The sequence below is a fragment of the Pteropus alecto genome, unplaced genomic scaffold (assembly GCF_000325575.1).
Source record: "Pteropus alecto unplaced genomic scaffold, ASM32557v1 scaffold98, whole genome shotgun sequence".
NCBI lineage: Eukaryota > Metazoa > Chordata > Mammalia > Chiroptera > Pteropodidae > Pteropus > Pteropus alecto.
This window is the reverse complement of record NW_006443570.1, coordinates 4425770-4442534: the sequence shown is the minus strand read 5'-3', so window position 1 is coordinate 4442534 and position 16765 is coordinate 4425770. Positions and strand designations below refer to the sequence as shown.

At 42.3% G+C, this 16765-nt stretch overlaps 1 protein-coding gene across 6 annotated transcripts in view; it reads right to left on the bottom strand.

Moving 5' to 3' along the window:
* Positions 1 to 10697: 10697 nt before the first annotated feature.
* Positions 10698 to 16765, bottom strand: part of CALCOCO2 (calcium binding and coiled-coil domain 2) — a 22792-nt gene continuing 16724 nt past the window's right edge. For 3 of the 6 annotated variants that reach the window (XM_025041735.1, XM_025041734.1, XM_025041736.1), the window contains 5 exons: positions 16214 to 16372; positions 14990 to 15085; positions 13311 to 13440; positions 12236 to 12264; positions 10698 to 11747 (listed from right to left, as the gene is read on the bottom strand). In XM_025041735.1, the coding sequence (XP_024897503.1) occupies positions 11571 to 11747; positions 12236 to 12264; positions 13311 to 13440; positions 14990 to 15085; positions 16214 to 16372 (591 nt within the window). In that variant the 3' untranslated portion in view covers positions 10698 to 11570. Of the gene's footprint in view, positions 11748 to 12235; positions 12265 to 13310; positions 13441 to 14989; positions 15086 to 15720; positions 15943 to 16213; positions 16373 to 16765 lie in introns of those variants that run through there. The other 3 variants (XM_025041738.1, XM_025041737.1, XM_025041739.1) reach the window with 2 other exon arrangements.

The window sequence follows — 16765 nt, the reverse complement described above, 5'->3', positions numbered from 1 at the left end:
CTTGAACTGTGGCTCCACTGGGGCACGAGCCTATGACCTTCTGCGTGTGAAGCAGACGTGCTAACCACTACACTGTGGAACCACGTCCTCTGCCATTCTTAACATGTGGCTTTCACCTCTATGTCTAGGCCACTTGAAAGGGGGAATGTGAAGAGAGCAAGCAAGTTTTTTTCTTCTAAAGATTAGACCCAGAAAGTTGCACACCTCACTACCGCTCCCGCACCTTCCACTGGCCGAACTTGGTCACACGGCCAGTACCTGGCTGCAAAGAGGGCGATGAAATCTGATCTCTGGCTGGACTACCCTACGAAAGCTTAAGAGCGGGGTTTCCATGACTAACAGAAAGAAAGGGAGAATGGGTAGTGTGGGGTATTTCAGGGGATAATTAGAACTCTCTGTCCCAATGCCTGCATGAATCATAATAAAGGACCTTTATTGAGTGGTTATTATGTGGACACTCTTCTAAACGCTTGGTGAAGCTTTTAATCGGCACAACTATGTCTGAGATGGGTGCTATGTTATTATAATAGAAAGGAAACAAGAAGAGAGCAATCAATTAATTTGCCCAGAATCTCCTAGACAATAAGTGATATAGAGCCAGGACTGTCTGGTCCTAGAACCAATACTGTTAGTCACTATTTCATTCTGATTCTGGGCCATATTTAGGTATTTTGAAATATATTTTGCTCTCCGGAACCAGAATTTCCTTTTCACTAACACATAAATCCATTGTACAACTTTCAGACATATCACTCTCATGCACTTTTGTAGGAATGTATAATGTTTGGCAGTCAAGGACTGCCTTTCCCACAGCTACATTGTAGCCTTATGGACCACTTAGTCACCTACTACATGGCCTGTTTGGTGGCTGAGATGCCTGTCCTCCTGTCCTCCTCATGTGACCTCACAATAATCCCCCATTGTATAAATAACTTCATTGTGGCTCAGGTTCTTGCTACTTGAAAAAGCCCTAAACTTGCCCATTTGTGTGTGAGGTTGGGAGTCTGACCTTTGTCTTGTGCATGTTGATGCTCATGAGAAGGTTTAAGCAGGGGAAGTGAGGAGCAGCCCCATGATTTCGAAGAATCTTTAGGTAGCAATGTGGAGGGAAGGTAGGAGGTGGGAGGGAGGATAAACAAGGAGGCCAATGCAAAACCTTAACCAAATCAGGACAGCGAGAATGAAGAGAGTTTCCTCCCTTGTTTGGCACAAGGTCCTGGCCAGAGCATTACATCCTTGTTTTTCAAATGAGAGTTTCCTCCCATCTGGCCTCACCTGCTTCTCCAGATGAGTCTTGCACTCTCCAGCTACACCACACTTTTCACAGGTCCCCCAACAAGCCTGCACTTCTATAGTATATTGCCTTTGCTCATGCGGTTCTTTCTGCCTGCCTGGAATGTCTTTCCTCCCCAGCACTGCCTGGCAAACTCTTACCCATCATTCAAGGCCCAAGTTAAATGTCATTTTCCTTGTGATGCTTTCCTCTACTGTCCCATACTTATTCTCATTCCTCCCATAGAACTCTGTATGAGCATCTATTTCTGCAGTCATTGCACTGAATTCTAATCACGTTTGCAGTAGCCGTTACAAAATGGTGATCTCCTAGAGGGAGGGATGAGCTCTATTCTTTTCTGATTACTCTTTGTTCCAAGAGCATGTAAATGGTGCCTGGTATAAATGTCAGTAAGTGAGTGTGGTGGAGCTGTAGATCTCAGCTTGATAGAAATGGGGACTCCCCATCTGCACATTCTGGGAGCAACCTATAGAGGGCAGTATCATACCATGCTCGGCTACTCTAGCCTTGCTCAGTGCTTTATTTTCTACCCCAGGCAGCTCAGATAGATCACAGATGATATGATTGAGAGTTGATAGATAGATGATGATAGATTGTATGGTATCAGCATAAACTCTATAGGTACACAAAACTATTGGTTGGGTAGCAAGATGACGGATAGATAGATGATATAGGTAGATAGATGATGATGATGATGATAGATAGATAGATAGATAGATAGATAGATAGATAGATAGATAGAGATAGGGTGGGCATAGTCCAGTTGGGCACTGCCTATTTTAGGCACTGAGATAGATAGATAGATAGATGATAGATAGAGATAGGGTGGGCATAGTCCAGTTGAGCACTGCCTATTTTAGGCACTAGAGGCACTGCTGGTCCATTCCTTAGACATAGGTTTAGGGACTAGAACGATGGATGAAACGGAAAAAGTTACTGGCTTCAAAAAGTTGTGAAATGGAAATTCATAAATATTTATATAAATGGCTTTAAAACAAAACTTCGACCAATCAGCTGCAACTCCACTTATACATAGTTTACGTATACATTTCATTTCACGTGAGATGTGAGTTCATCTTACTATTTTTGACATGATGTAGGCACTCCTAAAGTGTCAAGGGCCCTCGATGCCTTTGAAAAGGCCCTGGGAGGGAGAGAGAGGAATGGAGTGTTAAGTGGAATCCCAGACTCTGTCAGAGGGCTCAGGCCTCTGCTCATTAGCTCAGCTTCCTTCTGAGTCAGGGGCTGCAGGTCCAGTCCCCTTTCTTCCTTCTTAGGGCTCCAGAGCCCAGCCCATGAAGATAATAGTAACAAAGGCTGCCTTCAACCATCATTTCTCTTGATCTCAAGGTAACTTGGGAGAGGGATGGTATTGCATTTACTTCAGTTCCTACACTGGGGAGATGCTGATAGGAAGAGGCTCTGTTCCCTGGGACTCCTGGCTTATGAGCAAGATGGGATGGTACACGGGGAATGGACAGGAGATAATAATAGAACTGAGTGACTCTGAATTCAAGTCAGAACCAGTTAGGGAGCCCTAACGCATTCCGTTGGGACCCAGGAAGGCTTCTGGGAAGAGGCAGCATTGTACAGGCAGTAGGTGGAACATCTTAAAAGAGCAAGAAGAGGGAGAGGAAAACTAGATGTCATGTCCTTCAAGCCTTACAGAATTCCTGAGGTATTATTGTCTCCAATTTACATATGAAAGGACTGAAGTTCAAGGAGTTAATTATAATAGTCACAAGGGCCACTTATTGAGTGCTTACTTCCAGACAGACTCTATGCTGAGCATCTTACATATATTGTCTCATTTAATCCTCTCAGGAACTCTAATGAGACATAGATTTTATAGGTTCATTTTATAGATAGACCTCTTACTGAGGTCACAGAGGTTAAGCAAGTTGTTGAAAGTCAGGATTCAAGGGCCAAGGCTGGCTGACTTCAAACCGAGTGCTCTTATTAATCACTACCTCATATACTATTTTAAAGTGGCTCTTAATTAAATGGCAGAGTGCAACATTTATTGACTGTTTACAATCAATGTGTCAGACACTGTTCTAAGTGCTTTACACATTTTAATTCATCTAGCTTAGGTAGGAACTATAATTATCACTGCCATTTACAGATAGGGAAACCAAGGCCAAGAGAGGCCAAGTAACTTGCCTAAGATTGCTGTCTGGTTGCAGTCTGGGCTCTTTGCCACGATGCTCTACTAGATTGCTATGGCCAGTGACAGGCCCAGTGGGGTAGAGAATGGGAGAGAGGAATGCGGTGGCTTGTGCAGTATGTGAGGTATGTGAGGGAGATAGGATAGGAAGAACTCGGCCATAGGAGATGCTCACAGTGGTTTTCTCTGCTGTTTGCTCAGTAGGAATTCACTGCTGGTTCCTATCAAAACTACTGAGAGCATAATACTTCCCCAATGTCTTTTCCTTAAAAGGCATTTTGTTGAAGTGGTTTTTAATTAGCAAATACAGCTGCTTTGCAAATAGGGTTTCTTTTTCCCTTATGACCATGGCCACTGGTCTCCTGGAGCGTTCCTGGATGGCCAGCACAGTCCTCTAACATGAGGAACCACTTTGTTGCAAAGGATATGAGCAAGACAGGGCTGTGCAGGGGGATTGGCTGGTGTGGACATGGTCAGAGGTTGAAATGAGTCATGGAAAGTGGCTCTGGTCCCTAATATAAATCTATTTAGGGCCTTTGGGGCAAATTCTAGGTTTTCTGACTCAAAGAGAAAAAATAAGGACAAGTGTATAGAGGTAGAATGATCCCATTTGGAGAAAAAAAAAACTGTAGGGCGGTAGAGAGCATTAATAATTAGTACATGGGCTCAGAGGCTGTACTCTCTGAATTCAAAACCCAGCTCTTTCATTCTATGACCTTGGGTAATTTACTCAACTTTGCTAAATCTTCTGTAAAATGGGTATGTTAATGATACCTTTAATCATTGATTGTTCACATATTAATGAGTTATTTGTTGTGGGGATTAAAATGCTTCACATAGTGCTTATGATAAAGCACTCAATGACTCTTATTTTATCCAAATTAAAATCTGGAGCTATTGTATACCAGATGGAGAACAACAACACAAAACCCTACTGTTCAGCATGTATAAACGGGGACGGGAGTCGGCTACAGGAAGAAGATTCTAACAACAAAGGATAGGAAGTCTGAGCAAATTGTAAAAGCTCCTCCTAGGTTTGCTCCCAGGAGTGGTTTTCATCTCAGGGGTGGTCGTTCCTGGAGGCCAGCCTGGAGGTGACGCCCCAGGGATGGACGGGTCTGTCTGACTTCCTAATCCATGACACTTGATAAACAAGTGCTCTGTTCGGCATTGCCTGGGGTTTACCACCAGGAGGCAGAGCACCTGCCTCGCCAAGGTGCCCGTATATAGTTGGCTGTTTCCTGGACCTGAGTGAATTTCTGTTTAAAAGCAGCACCTGGCCCCCCACCTAAATCTCCCTACTGTTTAACATAACAGTTGCTTCTCTGGGCTGAGCTGCAGCTGAGCTGCAAACACTGCCAGAAGCAAGAAAGGAAGGAAGGGAGAGGTGGGGTGGCAGGGATGGGTCCCCCATGATGGGGGATGGGCCTGGATCTGGGCCTGGATGTCACTAGGCTTCTTTAGGAAGATTTTAGCCTGGCTTGAAGGTAAGCTGGAAAGCCTGGCTACTAGCTAAGAGATATCGAGAGTCAGTTGAAAAGGAATGGGAAGTGCTGAGGAGGCCTTGGCCCAGCGGTTCTTATCTTTGGGAAAGTGTCAGAGTGTTGTCACTTATAGGGAACTTCCTGAACTATAAACTTTATTGCAGAGAGGACAGAATGGCTGGGAGAGAGGAAGTTAGCCTTAGGCTCCACACCCACCCCTCCCATTCTACAGCAGGATTTACTGTTTCCCCAACAGCGTAGTGTTACAACCTAAACCCTGGTCCAGCACGACCTCCTGTAACTGTGCAACCTTCATCAAGCCCCCATCCTCACTAAACCTTGGCTCCATCTGTAAAAGGGGTTGATGACAGCAGTTACAGTAAACGCTCAATGTATGTTGGATTTAAATAATAAATGATGACCCCTGGGGTCAGAGATTTGCACGGAGGGGAAGGAACAGAGAACACAGTCTGTCCCTGTTCTTGGGATTTGATTAGAGGAACAAGACAGGCATAAAATCAAAAGAATGCAATTGGAAAATGCCTTTTCCAGCCAACGGCAGGGAACAAAAAGCACAAGTATTGGAAACAATGTCTAGTTCCTATGTGCAGTACGTTTTGTCACATTTTTGCACTAGTTTTCTTTTCCCCATCTATCTGAAGTGCTGTTCAAATGAAGGTGTGTCCCCAGGGCTCCCACAAGAAGCAGCAGTTAGGAAGCGCGGGGTGGCAAGTCAGACACTTGGTCAGAACGTGTTCTGTGTCCACTGGCACATACCAAGAAATAGACCGTTCAATTCCAAAAGCACAGAGGTGACTGGCAGGGGCTAGACTGTGCTGCCTGAAGACTAGGCAGGGTCATCGAATTCAACACGAGGCACCCAATTTATTCTCCCCAGTGCTTCCACAGCCTAGAACCACAAGGATCATTCTAGAATACAAATCTGATTACTTCACTCCCTTGTTAAAAAAAAAAAAATCTCAAAATCTCTCTATTGCCTGTAATAGGGCCAAGTCTAGAATATTGCTCAGAACAGTCTACAAAGCCTTTCCCAGACGGGCTTTAACTGTCCTTCCAGGCTCCTGTCTCACTGTGCCCCACTAGGGACACCACATTCTCGTCACGTGGAGGGTGGCAATTTTCTCATCTTGACATTCTATTTTGAAGCTCCTGTTTTGTCTTGTTTTTTTTTAACTTTTAATTTGGAGGTGATCGTAAAATCACATGCAGTTGTATGAAATACCACAGAGAGAGGCTGTGCATCCTTTTTTGCAGTTTCCTCCAACATCTTGCAAAACTTTAGCATAAGATCACAACCAGGACACTGACGTTGGTACAATCCACCAATCTTATTCCGATTTCCCATTTTACTGGTTCTCATTCACATGTGTATTCAGTTCTATGAAGTTTTATCACGTGTCGATTTGTGTCCACCAGCGCAGTGAAGATACGGTTCTATCACAAGGACCCCTCACATAGCCCTTTACACCAAACCTACCTCCCTTCTCCTTAATCATTAATCTATTCTCCATTTCTATAATTTTGAAATTCCAAGATTGTTAAATAAACACAATATATAGCATATAATTTAATATGCTTTTCAAATTTAGCATAATTCTCTGGAGATTTCAGTCAAGCGACTTCATGTATCAGGTTTGTGGCTTTCTATTGCTGAGTACTATTTCACCCTATGCCTTTTTACTGCATCCTCCCCAATTTTTTTCTACCTAAGAGTCACTCATATTTAAATATCAGATTCAAATCCCACCTTCCCACCCCCAGCATTTGTTATATATTATTGCAATTATTTGTTGTATGCTCAGCTCACACCTGTTCTTCTATCTCCCTCTCCCCACACCCGACCCTCCATATCCTCATGGGATTGAGGGGTGGAGTTTAAGAGTAGCCGTGTTGGTGCAGGGGGACTGACCCTTTGGCCACAGTTGAACAAGTAGTGAGCGCTGGTTCACCCCAGCATGGCTGAGTCCCTCAGGGAATCTAGAATTGGACTAAGAGATTCCCATCCTTTCAAAATGTGTGTGTGTGTGTCAGAGTAGCTTAAAAACCCAGAGCCAGAGGCAGTAATACTTTTACATCATGTGGTCCAGGAGGCAGAGTCGGCCGAGAGTGAAAGAGAAGCATCCAGTCAGAGGCTGAGAAGAAGGATGAGAGACGGCAGGGGAAGACATCTCTGTTACCTTCAGCTCCAGTCCCCAGTGGGATTCTGAGACGCTCCTATATCCTTATAAGCACCGTCCTTTCCCCACCCTTGCTCTTGTCTCTTCTGAGCTCAGATGACCTTGTTAGATGTGATTCAACTAGACTGTAGTGTCTTCCAGGACAGAAACTGGTTTCTTTTTATGAATATGCTAGTACTTTTGCTTAAAAGTCTTTGGCATTCTGGGCCGATTTCTCTGCCTTCACTTCACTTCTCCCCCTTTTAAGAGACCCTCAGGATGCCCTCCCTATTTTGTCTACCCTTTCTATCTCTCAGCCTTTTCCAAAGCACACTCTAATAACACACCTTATTTAACACTCAGGTCCCAGAGGCCTTCTGTCCTCAGTTTGTGAGATACCTTATCATTTTGTCCTTACATTGCTTTTGTGAGTGCCTTTCTCTTTTCCCCATCAGATTAGGAGACGCTGAAAACCTGAGACTCTCTCCTCCTGCAGTTCGAGAGTTCCCCGAGGGCAGAGAAAATGTCTTCATTAATCTTATAGATCTTTCAAGGGAATAACTTGTCTTCTATTTTTGTAATCCTGGCCCTCTACTGGTTCTGCACACTGTGGGTGCTCAATAAATGTTGATTGACTGAGTAAATAATAGACTTAGTCCCCTGGAGTGTCATATTCTTTCCTTCCACAGCAAAAAAGTAATAACATTAGGCAGAGCAGGCTGGATTCCCTTAATATGATTACCTGGGATTTGTGGGCTGGCAACTCTTTTCCCCAAATTTATTGGGGACATTCATCTCCACAGAACAGACATTCCCAGAGACCACTAACGCTCCTGGCCAAGTGGTGGGCTACCGTTAATTGCCCTGACCCTGTTAATCACAACTGAAGCTGCTGTCTCCAGCCCAAGATAGCGGGAGAACCCAACACTGTTGTGGCAGTGGGTTGCACTGAGATAAGTGTACTCTGACCAAGTTCAACATTGAACTTGCTCTGTACCGTATCTCTACTTAAGATAGTCTACCATGAGCCAACGTATAACCTTAGCAAATTATTTTTTTAACTTTTTTTTTTTCACTGTTCTGTTTGGAAGTCAAGGTTGGTGCCACCTAAGTGGGTTCCTGCTGCAAGGAATTTGAGGACATCTACTTCCTCCATTTGCAGGACGTCAAGGGCTCTGGACATTGTGACAGTTTCCCTTTAAGTTACGTGGGAACCAAGAACAATGCCGTATGGACCCTTTTCTGGGTAGTGTGGAAAAGCTTTTTTTAACCTTTTAAAAACATAACAACTTGAGATATAATTCACACTGCGTACAATTCACCCATTTTAAATGTATAATTCAATGGTTTTTAGTACATTCACAGAGTTGTACAATCATCTCCACAATATATTTTAGAACATATTTTTTACCCCCAAAGAACTCCATACTTATTAGTAGGCACTTTCCATTTCTCTTAACCCCTAGCCCTAGGAAAACACCATTTCGTTTCTATAGAGTATTTGCCTATTCTGGGCATTTCATATAAATGGAATAATACAAAATGTGGTCTTTGTGTCTGGCTTCTTTTACTTAGTATGTTTTCAATGTTCATCCATGTCGTGACATATATCACTACTTCATTCTTTTTTATTGCCAAATAATCTCATTGTTTGGAAATACCATATTTACCTATTCATCAATTGATGAATATTTAGGTTGTTTCCACTTTTAGCAAGTTATTTTCTGTTTCAACTTATTCACCTATAAAACTATAAACGACATTCTAAAGCATTATATGCATGTAATGATATAATTTTCATATTTGTATGAGATCAACTAAGGAGAGTACTGTGGCTAGTGTTTGACTTCCCTGAGCATATATAGCCTGTTGTTGGTTAACTTAGGAAAATTAAGTGAGTGTCTCTTTGGGTTTGATCGCTATGTTAAGTCCATTTTGATTTTTTCCTAGGTAATGTACTGCATCTCTTAGCCCCAGCCTCTCCTGTCATTAACATTTGTTGCTAGGACACCAGGTTAGAGCATGCTTAGCTCAATATAATCGTCTGCCAATGTAGAAAATCACTCGAATCATAGGAGAATGATATTTAGGCATTAAGGCCATTTAATTTCATCCCAATTTTTAGCAAGAATGGAGAAAAGGGTTGAAGCTACAGGTATTCTTAGGGGACTAAATTCTGATTTTCAACTCTTCCTTTTCTGATTTTAGGTTAGATTTCCTCCACCACGCACACTTGCATGTGCCAAGGTGACTTTTTCCCACTGCCTCTCAAGTAAGTGTGCTAAGGTAATACAAAATCATTTTAATATTAGACCAAGAGAACAATGAATTAGGAAGGAAAACTTGTTGCCATTGTTAAATACAAAGACCCTAAAATCTAATTTAGATATTAATACTACTTTGCTCCCATACTTTCTGCTATTTTTTCTGCAGGTATTTTACAGCTATAAAATGTGTGGATGTGAGAGGTGTAGAGGGAAAAGGCTGGGGTGAGGAGTGGATTATACAAGAATGATTGTTTCCTTTACCACTAGTAGCTGCCTGGAGAATAATTTCCCTTTCAAAGCTTTGGTAAGAGCTGCTGGGAATAATGAACAGTGGTTAAAGCTGCTTTGTTTTACATCCAGCAAAAAGGATCATTAACACCTCAACTTTTTTTTTTTTTTAACCAAGCCTGTTGACAATCACAGAAACCCGCAAGGTGACAGGGGCAAAAGGGTGGTTAATTCATCAGAAAATGGTATACACTGATTTATGTGCACCACTACTCCTTACCATTCATGTGTTTAATTAAGAGCTGACTAGTACAAAATAAATGAAATTGCAATTCTTCCCTGGAACTATCAGGGGAGCAACAGAAAGTTTGCAGGGAGGAAGGGTATCTGCTGGAAAAACTGCATTACCATCTCCCCATTATATTTCTATTCTAGGGTAATTTTAATGATACATCTGATTCTTATGAGGCAAGAGGTTTATGAGTCTGAGAGACATCTTATTGAAATGATGATAAAGGAGGAGTGGTAGGATAGTTTCATTTTCATTTTATCAAAGGAGAAATAAAGGCAAAGTGCTGTGACCAGGACAATACAGTTAGTGTAAGGCATAACTCCAATCACGTCAGGGAAAACCCCAGAAGGAATGCAGCTATAGCAGCCTCAGCTTTACCCACGACGTCATGTTTCACATCACTCAAAAGTTTTTTGTAGAAGTGCTTATAGTGACCAGCTGGTTGGCTGCCTGGGAGTCATTTCCATTTGTTCAGTCCTTGAGAGGAGAGAAAATGGAACTGCTTTCTTATAGTTCAATTAGGCAAATCTAGATGGAGAGAACTGAACTTGGTTCACAAAAGGTGCCAAAATCCACTCTGCCCCCTTTCAAAAACTGCATGGAAAATTACAGCAAGAAGTCTCAAACTAGTGCTTCATCACCTCCCTCTTCACCTCAAGATAACTGCCAGGACACTAGTCTGCTGACTAGTTACAGCACGTGGAGAGAAATCATTGATGGGGTCCACACTTCCCACATCCTTTTGATTAAACTTTTCCCATAAGCTTAAAAAGACCACAAACTCAAGGTTTTTTAAATTATCAAAGTCCCTGAAACAGAGGACTAGTTTATTTTTAGTATTAAAGAGATTAACATTAATTTTCATTATTCTGACCTATCCATATTCAAACTCATTGCTTGGAAAGTTGCAAACTCATACAGTTTCTAACCACTCCTACTAATCATGAAGAAAGGCTTAACAACAAATAAAAGTTATGTGCACAGGAAAAATCAAAAAGGAGAAAATGTCAATCATAGGTATCCAGAAAGAAGGCTTTCTGTGATTGAAATAAATTTTTCATGTCCATGGTTAAGGAATAAGATGCTTCTATTGGGAGCTGAGAAGTCAAGATAAGAAGCCTTTGGTATCCAAAATGGATGCCTGAGTTCTCTGCCATGCCATTTTTGGCTAGTCTACTACAATCAGTTGGAGAAAGAGGCCTGAGGAAGAGGAGGAAGAAATTCTCGACCTCTGGTCAATCTCCAGCCTCAGGGTTAACACTGAGGAATGAGTATAAAACACACTCAAGGCCTGATCTTGAGTGGTCGTGGGACAACTTGGAAAAATAATCACTTAGTATTTGGGTCAAGCCTGTTGTGAACGGCCAGGTCAGTTCCATCCCAGAGACCTTGTACTAGAGATTCTTGCAAGAATGGGCATCGTAGGCAAGAGGCGGACAGTTACGTGCTTTAAAAAGTGGTAACGCACATGGATGGAAGTAACAGCCCTTAATAGTATTTTTCAGATAATCCACATGACTCTACCTTTAGGGCAGCAGGACTGAATAAATCCTTAATAATTTTAGGTTAGGCAGGATCTTGGGTTATAACTCATAGTAGAAGCCATAGGTTGTACTCTATAAAATCTATGTACAGTATATAGATCCAAGAGGCGAGGACACTTAAAAAGTGTGGCAGAACACATGGTCTTCAAAGATTTGCTTTTCTTTTGCTGAGAAGCTTTTGTCACAAATGGGACAATTCAAATAAAGGGTTTGAATGTGCTGCTGTTCCAAGGTGTGATCGAAAATGTCATCAGTGATGTCTGATTTGCAGGTGGGGCACTTCTTGAGAGGGAGCTGGGAGGAAGAACAAAGGGGTCAGTAAAAAAGTGAGACCATGTCTGTCTTACTTTTCACTACATCCATAGCACTTAGCACGATGCTTGGCACATCGTAGGTGCTCAAAATATAGAAGATGAATGAATAAGTTCACATTTGGAGGTACTCACTAGGGATTTCTCCAACCCCAGGATCAAAAGGACCTAATATTAGTCAAATAGCTTGTTTGGCTAGCTGCCTAGTTCACATCTCTTTCCTAGTCTTGCTACCAAACTTAGCTCACAGTGGAGATGTATCTTGAGCAGAATGCTGATGGATGAACTGTGATTTCTTCTCCCCGCCCCCAACAGGCTCGCTCAGCTTTGGGCACTGAACAAATTGATCCAGCTGTTTTCTGGAATTATCAAAATGAACCAGTTTCCTTATGGTTCTCCCATGAACTGGAGCAGGAAGGGAAATTTTCTTAAGGATCTGATGAGCTCAATCTCGTGACTCAAAACACTTACCAGGCTGGGGGCAGAACTTTCTTGGATACCTGAGGATAATAAAAAAGATTTCATTTGATGAAAAAATATCATCCCTATATTCCCCAACTATGTTGTAGCAGCAGTTTTCTGTAAATCCCATTGTTCCCTTTCTTCCCACTGCCTCTACCTCTCATATAAACCAATACTTCTGATAGAAGGGATCTAGGTCAATGATGAGAGAAAAAAGGAAGAAATAATGAAGTGTTATTTTCAACAGCCATGTATACATCATATAATCAGAAACAACAATAAACCTATTTTCAGTATGTGGAAAATGAGATTTTAATAAAAACAGTAAAAATCTAACGAGGAAACAGTGTGAGAATAGATTTTAAGACTGAATCCGTGCAGTTATTTTTCAAACAAAATTCTTAAAAAAAATATTTTTAAAGAAAAATAAAACTTTAAAAGAAAAAGAAAACTTGTACTGCCTGTTGCAAAGATCTCATTGTGACTCTTGAAGGAATACGACTGTTTTAAACTGTCCAAAAAAGCAAATGAGGTCTCATATCGCTTTTGGAGACAAAAGAGGAAAGTTCCCTGTTTAGCAAGGACATCTGATCCCCAGTCTCTGAGTGACAAGAGTGGTTGTCATCTCCATTTCCGGCCCTCCAAACCACCCGGGGGTCTCTGTGGAACACACACCTGCTACCCTTGGTCAGGCCATCGGGTGGCTAGTGTCACTGCCCATTCCTGGGCAGCATTACACCCTCTTGTGCTTCCATTTCTAAACCTTAATTAGCTTCCTCAGCTTTGTATGTGTATATCTTCCACTCAGAGACATTTCTCTGATTTATATATTTGGAATATAGCCACGGGACTCAATTTGTGTCTGCTGCCTCTAGGCGAATAATTTGATTTGCGTCTTCTGGATTCAGATTTATTTCTCAATTAACACTTCTCGCCTGGCAATCTTTCTATTGGGTCCTCAGCTTCTGCCCAGAATGTCTTAACAATGAGGCTGGTCTTAATTAGCATTTCAGACACAAAAAAATTTAGTGGGGGCAAGAGATGCAGGCAGGGCCTTTCGGCTTGAACGGCAAAGTCGTCTTACCAGAATATGGGTTTCCATAGACAAGTCCTGGGTTTTGTCCTGCACCTCCTTGATCTGAAGTAGGTATTTGGTATGGCAAAGAGTCCAGACCCATGTAACTCATCAATCTGCTGTTCTCTCTCTTCAAAAGCTAAAGATAGAATATTTATAGAGACATGTTGAAAGACAAAAACAAAGAAGGATCCCAAGGAGCTGGCTGGGGGATGCCCATTACAGGTTGTTCTCAGTTAACAATGTGGTAGTGAAGAAGCCCAGGAAATGATAAACCATGATTTTTCAAAAGGGGAAGTAGTAGCCTCCATACTCCAAAGACCTGAGTTCTTAATATTTGAATTTAAACACATACTGAATTTTTTTAGATTAATGCAAAAAAGAATGTTGAATCTCTAAATACATACCAGCTCAAAGGGGTACAAAAGTTATGTGGATATATGAGGGTGGCAGGAGCTATATTAAGACTAAAACTGTTACACATTGAGAGTAAAATGCTTCTTTAAGTCTCCTTCCTAGAACAATTTTCTTACACAATGTGACTATTCATCTGATACAATTTTTCCTTCTTCATGTTTTATTTCATCAAATGGATATACCAACAGAGAGAGTAAGAGGGTGGAAAGAATAGAGGAAGGGAGGAAATGAGAGAGAACAAGAAAGAATAAGCTACAATGGGGGACAGACAGAATTAAAGTTCTTAGAAAAAAGAAAATTAGTAAACTGCCCCTTAGCATCTTAAGAGGGCTTTAGTATAGTTCTTAACAAAGATTCCTAATTTCAGATCTTTGCCTTCTTGTAAGTTGTGTGTGCTCACCCTCCCCACCCCTGCCCAGCCCCATCAGACTGTCCCATGAAAACAGGGATTTCAAAGTCAAAGTACACTTATCTAGATCAAGAGGTTGAGAATGACATGGCAAGAAACAGATAACAGATGCCTTCTGTAATACTGAAACACACCGGCATAAATAAAACCAAAAGCAGAAATGATCACTTGGAGGCACAGCCCAGGATGGTTACAGAGAGGGTGGCGATGGAGAACTGTTAGAGGCACAGCCAGAATGCACGGACACCTGCTCTTTGATGCTTGGTAAGAGCATGACAGTGACTTCAAGTGCAACCACTTCATTTGCTGCCATCATCCTCAATTAATAATAACAACTCGTGCTTAACACACAGCAGAAAATAAATACTAGTCGTATGAATGAATGAACTGATGAACGAATGAATGAATGAATGCATAGCATTTATTAGGGTCCTACCACGGGTCCAGTACTGGTACAGACCACCACTTCTGCTCCTGGTTTGGCAGCAGAGAAAAAGGAAAAAGTTGTGCTAAAGGAAAGGGGTGCCTCAGCTAGCATAACTGACGGAGGATATTATCCTCCAAAGACAAAACTTACAAGAGTGGTGAAGTTAAAACCAAAAACAGTAACTTAGATCTTCATCGAGGCTGTTCCTTTCAAGTTTACTACTGCCATGGCAAACGAGTTTGTTATTGAACAAAGAGAGGGTTTTGTGGGAGATCAGGAAACCAGATTAAGTTTACTCTGTTTAGAAGCAACTATCTTCGCCCACTGTCCCAGATGGGGCTCTTTCATTTAACTTTTTACTTTGTCACCACATCTCTGGGTCACCCTGCTCTTCCCCTTAAAACCTTGGAGTTTTCTACGCTTTTACACACTTACATCGTTTTCTCTTTCCATTCTCTCTTTCTCTCTCTGCAGAACACTGCACATAATCTTGTTTTCACTCAGTCTTTTTGACAAGTCAAAGTTCTGGTCCTGTCAAAAATTAAAAAAAAAAAAAAAAAAAAAAAAAAAGAGGATTAGGATCACATATGGTAACCAGGATCCAAGGTGGGATAGAACAAGGAGATCGCAGAGGCTCTAGCTTTCCAAGGTGGTGGGACTGAGGTGGGGAAGAAGGGAAGTGGGGTGGGGGTGGGGGAGTGATTCTATGGAGGGGATGCTAACTAACAAAAAAGGGACTTAAAATGCCTAATGCCCTGGGCTGGCATTGAGATGTTGGTTTCTCTTGGTTTAGCTGGGAGTGTAAGTGACCAAAGAGAGAAAAAGTAAGCTTGGGGAAAACCTTAAGACCGATTTGTCGGAATTAGGAATAAATGAAGCCTTGCTGAACCCCACCTAACCATGGATACAATCATCTTTGTCTTGAATAAACATCTCCATCAACACTTAGGGTTACCTTAGCATGACTTCCTCCTGGAGTGAGGACAGGCACCTGGACTCAAGTTACACTGAGGAAGAAGGAACCCTGGAAGGCATTTCCCCAAAGCTACCAGGAACCCGGACAGGGGTCTTGGGCTTCCCAGTATGATGGGCTGACCTGACTAGTTTCATGGACCCAAACCTAGGCATGCTTCAACACTTCCCATCTCCTACCTACAAACATGCGCAGACCTCACAAAAACACTTTAAGCTAATCCTATTAGTTGTGGTATTTTTTTTTTTTTTTCCAAGATTTTTTATTTGAATGCTGGTGCCCAAACTGCTGTGCGCTTCTAGCCGACCCTGAGGTAGTAATGCGAGAGGGGCTACCCGATGACAGTGCTGACTGCAGGCTCCTGGCTCCCCATCCCCATTGGCTCCTGCTGGCTCTTCAGGTCCTGCTTCACTTCCTCAAAAGGCAGAAATAAGAAAGGGCTATCTGAGTCTGCACAGAAACCTGTCAATAGTTACCAAAGCCTTCCCTGAGACCCATGGCTGAGTTGGCCCTCTATTTCCGGGGATTTCAAGGCTTGTTTCTGGCCACACACTCTATCCCTCCTCTTTTTAGCAGAAATATAAATTTCTCTCCTTAACAAGAGTGTAGAATCCTCTGGGCCTGGTCTAAGAACCACAAACCTTCACACCCCTTGCTTCCTGGGCCCCTTTATCTCTGTCACCTACCAGTGCAGCAGCCCTGAGTTGCCTGATCTGTTTGTGGAGTCGTTGACACTCTTTGTACTTCTCTAAGAAACAGGCTTTCCCGGCCTCTACCTTTGCCTTTAGGTGTTCCACCTCTTGCACTAACTGCTCCTCCACTGCTGTTTTCTTGTTCTTAGGCTCCTAAAGTACAAGACACATAGTCCTCATAGTTAGGGGCCTTCTAGATGCATGAGGAATAAAGAATTGCTATCGGACGGCTGGAGAGGGAGCCCCTGGGTCTTGAAAAATACTTCATGAAAACCAAGGAAACCCATACCTGCCACAAGAAGGTTCAAACCTTTGAATGGCTATAATTTAAAACAGTAATTTCTGTGCCACATTAGAGGTCACAAATTCAAATATGCCTATAGGGAGGGGCCAGGCAAGCAATGTAATTACAGGAAGGAGCCGAATGAAGGAGCTGAACGGTGAAGACTGCAGCCCAGTGGAGAACATGTGGCCCATCTAAAGGGTGCAGCAGGCATAGCACGCACAGCAGCTACTTAGCTCCAGAGATTGCTACAGTGCAGGAAT